The sequence below is a fragment of the Oryzias latipes genome, chromosome 14 (genome assembly GCF_053564925.1).
Source record: "Oryzias latipes strain Hd-rR chromosome 14, Olatipes_Hd-rR_3.1".
Classification (NCBI taxonomy): domain Eukaryota; kingdom Metazoa; phylum Chordata; class Actinopteri; order Beloniformes; family Adrianichthyidae; genus Oryzias; species Oryzias latipes.
In genome coordinates, this window is record NC_136250.1 from 15,160,851 (window position 1) to 15,169,532 (window position 8,682).

The window sequence follows — 8,682 nt, forward strand, 5'->3', positions numbered from 1 at the left end:
GGTTTTTTCTACAATGAAAGGTGGTACTGTTACAGAAAAAAGCACCAGGTGGCAGCAGAAATGAAAAACCTTTTAAGACTGAAGCTGAATGATGGGAATTACATGAGGATCCATATGCATTATCATTGTTTTGGAGCCTAGCAAAGAGGTATTTTGAAATGTTAAAAAAAAATTGAATTTGGTTACAGGGAAGATTGGTTTTTCATTTTCATTGCATCAATCGATAGACACGACAACAAAAAAGCCTTTCCTGACAGTCTTTTCAAGCATATTTTAAGTTAAAAGACAAAAATCATTAACATAGAAAAACTTAGAACTCTGTGTAACTCCGTAACTAACGCCAACAGCTAAATCCTTTTGCTGTTCTTTTTCCTTTTTTGTGTCTAGCTTCTTAAAATTACTTTAAATGCATCTAGCAAAATAACCCTGTTGTATTTGTACCTATAGCAAACATTATGGCATCTGTGCCTAAAAGATCTGTTAAACTTCATAATCAGTGCATCTCGCGGTTTTTTGGTTTTTGTTTAATTCCTTATAAATTGATTTTATAAATCAGGATTTGTTTTTTGGATTGAATAATGATATTTTAGATAACTGATCTGCATTTGCTATGTTGATTTCTAAAATAGTTATGTCTATTTTACACAATAATTAAGTAATTCATCTTTGTTATGTGCTTTATTGATACCTAAGGATTCTTATTTCTGTCTGATAAAAGTTATGAACCGGATAATGATAAATCATATAATAAAAATGGTTTCGGTAGAACAGGGGTGGCATTATATAAGTTTGCTTCCTTCCACTCCTTTTCAAGCAATCTTTAATTTTATGTCTAATTATCTTAAGTTTGATACGTCTTTGTATAAATGTGTAACTGCTGATTGTATTGTTTTTGTGTATTATTCTTACTTGTTTGCTTATAATAAACCATTTCAAACTATTTTAAATAAATTTAGGGCTCATTCAACATTTTACAGTTTTTCTCAGTCGCTTTAGTACAATTCTCAGATCAGAATGAAATTCCCAAAACTAATTGTTCAATCTTCACATCATGATGTCACTTGTGCACATCATATTAGCAGTTTCTCACTTCTTTGAACAAGTTGCAATTGCTTTGGTACATCCATGCAAATGATTATGTACAATTCTCTGCTCTTTGCTACATTATCAATTGTTTATGTCATGTTGATCAAAATGTATTATATAGTTCACTGTGCAATAGTCTTACTCCTCAAAACAACTAGTCATTAGTTCATCGTATAAGTCATTAACTGCAAAATGGTTGACCAAGTTGTCATATTGTGACAAACATATTTCTATACATCTCCATTATATGTTTTTGTCTAAATCACAGCAGACGCCTGCAGAGGCTGGATAAGACACTCTAAAAGATTCTTTCCACGCTGCATTGCAAGAGAGGATATTTGCTGTGATGTGGATGAGAATTTGTGGCCTAACATACAGGAACGACAAGAGGTGTAGGAAGACCACATCAATTCCTACTGCACTGCCTGTACTGTTGTACAGAATATTGTCCTATCTTTTTTTTCCCTTTGTGTTACTGTTTGCAGTGGGTTTTTTCTATGTTGGTATGACATGGTCTGTCAACAAATTACAATATGAACAATAAAAGTGTAAATGGGAATCTTGTCCAGTCTCTTGCAATCAAACAAAAAAGGTGTAACTTACAATTTACAATAATTGTCATCAAAACTTTAGCCATAGTTTACATCACAACCTCCCTCTAAAGTACACAGTTATATTGACAACATGACTAAGTCATTTGACTGTCTTGTTCGTGGACAATGACACAAGGACTTGACATTCTGATGGCACTGACATGTTCAATGACATAAAGACTTAGTTTTGAGAGATGACCTCAAGATTTTGAGCAAGTTACAGGCTTTTGCAAGAAATCCATAGTGTTTTGCTGTTTGTACAAATTGTTTTGAGAAAGGCATACATAAAATTGCAAACTTCAATTCTGATCTGAGAATTGTACTAAAGCGACTGAGAAAAACTGTATTAGCATATCTATTTATTGTTGACATTTTGTTTTGATATAACAATTATGGCTTTATATCCACATTTTACATTTGAATGAAATTTTTTGTGCAATCTGTAGCCTTGTGTCAAAAGCATGTATCGGTGTGCCCCTGTTTTCAATGCTTGAAATAATTTGATTTGCAAACATATTAGACTCACTTTTAGATACACTGGCCAGAAATGTCAAAAAAACATTTGTAAACGTAGTGTTGTTGAGAAATAAGAGAAATACAAATTAAACCAAGTCAGTGAGCTTGGAGTGGACGTTCACTATGGCTTCAGCCATGGTGAGGAACTCAACCCAGTTCTGGAAGAAACCCCGTGAATGCTCTCCTGAGTGGATCCTGAGCCCCAGCACGCCTCTCTGGTCCTTCTTGCTTCTGAGAGCCTGCTGAACTTCCCGCTCTGTCACATTGAAGCTGATGTTTAGAATCTGGGCCAGCAGCAGGTAAAGCAGTCCACCTGTGATGATGCTGCTGTACCAGGAACAGGTGAAGCAAAGCGCTGTGCTGCAAAGACGGAAAAGATGTAATAAAATAACGTGAATTTCCAAATACATGTAAGATCTGGACTTTATGTTTTTGTACTGTGTAGTTAACCGGTTTAATAATTACCTCTGTAGAACCAAATTATTATCAAATAAAACAATACAGAACAAGTCTGATTTCTGCTGGTTAAAAATATTCAAAATGAAAAATGAGAGGATAGAGGATGACCTGCAAAGCTCCTGTAAAGAACCAACCTGGACTGACTGTAGACGCCGGGACAGTAAAAAAGAGCCGTCATCAGATACTGTCTGGGGCAGAGGCTGCGGAGCACCAGGCTGATCCCGTACACAGCAGTCAACACAAACACACAAAGGGTCAGCAGGAAACTGCGGTGATTCGCTTGTCCAACACAGCTGTTTATCCTGCAGCACCTCAACACACACAGACACACATGAGCAGAAGCACAACTTCATCTGCAACTTCTTTGTTTGCACAAAAATGCATGTGCAAGAGTTATTTTTTATTTAGGGTTATATACTATATTTAACACCCTTACTGCACATACTGATTGTTTTTGTATTTCAATTTTAACTTTTAACTCATCTTAATGTCTTAAACATTGTTGTGCCCACGTTAAGGTTACATTTATAATTCTTAAACTAAAGTTTGTGCTGACTCAGTATTTTATTGTGTGTTTTTAGTGCAAAGTTGGAGCAAAAGTGATGACAAAAGCTGAATGAAACAGAAGGCTTCTGTGCACGAATTTATTGGGTCCACAAAAAAACTAAAGCTGATGATAAAATGGCAAACAAAAAGGGAAGACAGAATGGAAGATGGAAGGCAATAATGATGGACTGAAAGTATTTGGTGAATGTTAGTTTCCTGGTTTGTAAAATAAAAAATAAATAAAGATTTGATTTCCGTTTTCACACAGCTTAAGGTGTTTCACATCAGACCCACCAGATGCAGTGGTGGTCCAGACGCAGCACACATGCCCCGCAGCTCCTGCAGTGTCCCGCACGCGGGGGCCGTATTATTTTGCACACAGGACACAAACTCCATTTTGTTGAGGGGGCTTCTTCCTTCTTTAGGAGTTCTGACGAGGTCATTGAACATGAGGCTGCTGGTTGCAGACATTTTTCCAGGTATGTGAAATCCTCCTTAATGTTCTTCTTGCGGTTGCTTGCCTCATAGAGGGAAGCAGTCACAAATCCTGGACCTCTCTTGGTGTGAATCAGAGAAACTATTGTCAGAATCATTCCAGCGGTAACAACGCACACCTGCAGCTGGCTGACATCTCCACGAGGCAAAATCTCTGTGATGAAGAGGTAGTACAAGTAGCCCAAAGAGTAGAGTGCAAGAGTGAGGAAGAAGATGGTACGTCTCTTCTTTCGGTGTGTGGCGTAGTAGTACCACAGCACCAGGCCCGGCAGAGCTGTGAGGATGGTGATGCCCAGCAGGAAGTGCAGTGCTGCGATTCTCAGCAGGAGTGGCAGGAGCAGGAGCGCTGGGATCATGGAGATCTCCAGGTTGTCAATCACTGCCCCAAACACCGGAGACTGAAAGCCACTTGTGTGTGATTTCTTTTTCAGCCACCTGTAGAAAGGTAAAAAAAAAAAAGAAATTTGTTTTTTAATAGTAGCTCAATTTTTCTTTTCATTTGATTTTCTTGTGTTTAAGTTATACTGATAAATGATTACATATTTGCAGTTTTAGAAAGAAACTTTGTACAATTTCATATTCAAAATATGCGCTATCAGTTTAGAAGTAGTAATTTATTGTCCCTTTTTATGTGCAAACTAAGGTAACAGAATGTACAACATTATATTATTAAATGTATTAAACTGACGGTAGAGTTCCTTTTGTCATCGAATTAACAAATTCTAACCCATTTCATAATGGAAGAATAAAAATATGCAATTATTTCAACATTATTTGTTCCTCTTTTGGGGTTTTACACAGATAGAATTTTGATAAGTCATGTTTTAGTCTTCTTTCTCTCTTTGCACGATTGTTTAAAAATCTTTTCTAAAAGGGGTTTTGTGTATAACTAAAAGTTTTTTGTTTGTGTTAGTTATGGTCTTTTTTATTTTTTATTCTTCATCCAGTATAGACAGCAAAAGCAAAAGACACTGATTTAGTTTTTAGCTGGAGCTTCATATTTCAGTGTTTCTAGGAACATTGTTCCTAGAAAGCAAGTTTGATCTTTTAAAAAACCTTGAAGGTTTTCCTGCATGACTCTAGTGATGTTTTGCTTTTCATATCTAAGGTCATGTGCAACTTCAGTTTATATTTAACTTGAACACTCCCTCAATGTGAATCATGTGAAGCAGCACCATGTCGCTGTTTTTCCATCCCTCATACCTGTTGAAGGCTTGATCCAGGCTGTCACAGTCACAACAGCATCTGCTCCAAAAGATGTCACAGTCACAGCAACACATGGGGTCGTCTGGTTCTGGAGGTTTTAACTTCTCCCATTTCATGATGACCTGATAAAGATAACTTTGAGGCTGTCGCTTCAACACAGAGCGCCATCATTAATCATACAAACAGAATTACCAACAACTTTCAAAATGACATTCATCATAATGTTTTCTTCTCCTACTCACTGATGACAAAGAGGTTTGATTATTTGCTTTGTTGTCTTACATAAGACTCCATGCTCTGGTGTATGCAGCACACACATGGCAAGGTTAAAGGTCATTTTCAGATCATATGAAGCTGGATTGCATTCTTAAATTTCTTGTTTTGTTAAAATTTGGAATAGATTGTGTCCAGGCTCTCTTTACACAGTTTGCCAAAATTTAGATATTTTCATTTCTTTAAATCACACCTGAGGAATGAGCCAATATTCCAACTTTGAACGGATGTCACTTCTTGAAAAAGAGGGATTTTTAGCCTTAAAACTTTGACAGAAGGTCATGGCTGCTTACCTGGGAAGTCACTGTCTCTATACTGAATTAGTGCAAAATAACTTCACTCGTAAAAAATAATATGTCAAATTGAAAAAAAAACAAAAAACATTTGTGTGATCAAATTTTGTTGGGGAAATGAATCTGAGATTGATTAGTCAGAGATTATGCTTAACTGTTGTGTTTTTATAGATGACGGTGAAGGAACTGGCATCCCTGAATATTTGAAATGTTTAAATCTGCGAGTCTGTCTTTGTGGTCAGACGAGACCAAACTGCTCGGCAGAAAAAAAAGGAACCCTTTACCTCTAATAGACAGTCATCACTGAAACATAACAGCTGGTCTGTTTTGCTGCAACAGCCTGAGGGGGAAATTATTTTAGGACATTGGATTACAACTAGAGCTTAAGTTGCTTTTTTCAGGTTTCTGCTGGTTCTCCAAACATGACAATGATGTTACGGTAATTGGTCTTAAAAAGTTTTAGTGGCTCAGATTTCAGTGTTGCAGAAGTTAAAATTCTCAACAGTGTGGATGAGCTCAAATTCTTCAGGAGACAAAAAAACTACGGTAATAGTATTAATTTTTTTTTTTTGTTTTCAATCAGAACATGGCTTAAACAACATCCTTAACTCGTTTGAAACCAAATAAAATGTTTATTCTTTTGTAGATGTGTAAAAATTAAAAATGTTGTCTGATGTAATGGGGGAAAGATTTCTCCTCTACTATAAAAAGCAAATCCTGGGTCACTGTGGATATTTTTTCAGTCCTATTTCAGTTATTTACTTTTTTTTCTTGGTACATGCGTGTTAGGCGCAGGACCATACCACGCTGTGTGGAATGTGCGCATGTGTGTGTGTGAGAGATGTGCTTTGATGTGTATGTCTTCACGTTTTCTTGCTCCAGCTGCCTCAGAAGAAAGTAAAATATATACTCAGTTCAAGGAGAATAAAGTTATCAAAACAAAGATGGAGTCCTGGCTACTTCAAGTAAAAGTACATTTTGATTAATCTACTAAAATGTAAGAAAAAAAGGTGATGAAGATGATTATTGTAAACAAGTTGTTAATAATTTCACAAGATTCACTTAAAACATGTGACCCATTTAAAAATTGTCTGTTAAAGAAGGATAATCAGAAACTTTTGGTCATTAAATCTCAAGAGCTTTAAATGTAATTTGTTCCAACAAGGCCATTGTGTCTACAGGGACTGACTATATGGGCCAGGCAAAGTACAGCGATGTAGGTTTTCTTGAGACATTGTGGGTAAAATTTAGTTTTCTGCCCTGATTTACTGTTAATCTGTGATTGACTAACATTTGAATGGGGATCAGGATGAATAGTTAAAAATGTGAGAGAAAAACTATATAAATCAGCCTGTTATTGCCCATTTTGTGCTTCAATTTGTTTCATTTTGTATGACTTTGAATCAGATGATTATAAATGAATACCATTTTTAACAAAAATGATTAATTTTCTTAAGTCCAAGAGGTTAATAAAGAGAGGCGTTCACAAAACTTCAATTTAAAACAAAATTTCTTACCTTCAAAGTCACAAAAACCTGATACAAGTTGCAAGTTTGGGGATCCTTAATGAACACAAGAGGTGAATACAGAAAATGACTCTGTGTCACAAAACTTCTTCTGTCAGTGGTTCAAGCAAAAAACGAGAAGAGCAGCCCCGTTTCTCATCAATCAGTCGGGTTTAAAAAAAAGCTAAATGACACGTTTCTGCCTTGCTGGAGCAAAAACGTGGAGTCAGTGCAGTGAGATGGTTGTCATTTCTTGGATTCCCATGGAGGAAGTGTCCCCAGAGATGCAACTTTAATTCCTCCTGAAAGGTGGCTCGATATTGAATAAGCAGCTCACTTTCTCAAAGGATGTCTTTCTCAGATAACAAATACTTTACAGGTTGTGCTCGCTTTTGCTTTGCAGCTTGCTTGGTAAATATAGGAGCTATCTCAACTGCTGGATTGGGAGCCAGGAGCCTTCCATGGCTTTCTGCGCAGGCGAGGTGTTCGAAAAGCTGCAGCTGTTACAATCCACAATGAGCTGGATGAGGGTATGCATGAGAAACATGACAGGCACTCATAGATGAGAGAGTGAGCAATGATCTGCAGGGCAGCCCCACCCTCAGGGCTCATATTTCCTCCAATAAGCAATCTGACCTCGCTGCTTACCCTTAAAATGCTCTGCATGAGTCTGCATGTGTGGTCAGGGCACTAAAACTAATGTGTGCTCGTACTTTTACATCTCATTGCTTGCATTGCATTAGCAACCTCTGATAACCACAGTGAGAGTGGGGCTGAGTAATTTTTGTGGCAGCCAAAGCCTGTAGAAGAGTGGGCTAAGAATAGAGCCCTGTGGAACCCCAGACATAAGTCTCTGTTCACGAACAGTGAGCAATTGTAGCTGCTACACGTTTTTCAGCTTTTGATGTGATAAAGAACTAAAAAGATAATTGAATAGATTTTTACTTTTATTAATATTTGATTTAAAAATAAACTGTGGTATTCCAGTTTCTCCCAATGCCATGCTAAGTACATTAGAAGCAAACTATTTTTCTTCAACTATCTGAACCTTCACTTTATTTATCCCATAACATACAGTAACTAACCAGAATCAGCAACTATTCCTTCTTTTTTTTTTTTTTTACACATAACACTCATTTTAACTTGAGAACAGGAGACAGAGTGCATTATATTCTAAGACACGGATAATCTGAGCTTTTACAGCCCTTTAGTGTCTGTGTGTCTTGACTAACTGGATCAATGCAGGAAAGAGATGCAGTTCGAACTCCTGAGGGTTTGCTTCCATTAGTCTTAATGGAAGCCGGAACCTGAGATAACAGCTCTCAGCCAATTTGAGGGATGGAATGGTGGGTCAGCGCTAAACTACCACAGTGGGCTGAAGATTACACATCTGCAAGCTGCTGCATATGCAGCAACGTGTAGTGAGTAAATTCAGATGAGGAAAAAAGACGAGAGAAGATCAGAGGATGAAGTGTTCTGATCCAACAGACTGTAAAGCGAGACCTCTGGCTGCAATACGTTTTATGGGACAATAAGGTCTTGAGGAACTGATAAGACATGTTTCATCAAGTACATTTAGTCAGGATTCTTAAACAAACACTCTTACATAAAGGCAACCAAAACTCCTTCTGCTCCTGCTTTTTGTTGAATTTGTGTAATTATGAAACTTCTGAAAAATACAGCTCTTCAAAGCCGTAATGAGTGTTTCGG

At 37.1% G+C, this 8,682-nt stretch overlaps 1 protein-coding gene across 5 annotated transcripts; it reads right to left on the bottom strand.

The window, feature by feature from the left end:
• Window positions 1-2,015: 2,015 nt before the first annotated feature.
• zdhhc23a (zDHHC palmitoyltransferase 23a) lies at window positions 2,016-7,489 on the bottom strand. Of its 5 annotated transcripts, none has more exons than XM_020708893.3 (5): window positions 6,985-7,489; window positions 4,899-5,050; window positions 3,495-4,130; window positions 2,789-2,869; window positions 2,016-2,555 (listed from the first exon to the last, which is right to left on the bottom strand). In XM_020708893.3, exons 2-5 carry the CDS (start codon window positions 5,015-5,017, stop codon window positions 2,282-2,284), a joined length of 1,110 nt encoding a protein of 369 aa, XP_020564552.1. In that variant the 5' UTR covers window positions 5,018-5,050; window positions 6,985-7,489; the 3' UTR covers window positions 2,016-2,281. The 5 variants fall into 5 exon arrangements, with proteins under 5 accessions (XP_020564552.1, XP_078786722.1, XP_004076468.1 ...); XM_078930596.1 differs by having other exon boundaries at window positions 2,137-2,555; window positions 4,899-5,023; window positions 6,985-7,165; XM_004076420.5 differs by having other exon boundaries at window positions 2,137-2,555; window positions 2,789-2,956; window positions 4,899-5,023; window positions 6,985-7,165.
• Between the last annotated feature and the right edge of the window lie 1,193 nt (window positions 7,490-8,682).

Coding starts and splice junctions, on each gene's coding strand:
- zdhhc23a (XM_004076420.5), bottom strand. CDS start 5,017: ATGAAATGGGAGAAGTTAAAACCTCCAGAACCAGACGACCCCATGTGT. Junction 4,131..4,898: donor CTGGATCAAGCCTTCAACAG/GTATGAGGGATG, acceptor ACCTTTCTACAG/GTGGCTGAAAAAGAAATCAC. Junction 2,957..3,494: donor CTGGACCACCACTGCATCTG/GTGGGTCTGATG, acceptor GAGGTGCTGCAG/GATAAACAGCTGTGTTGGAC.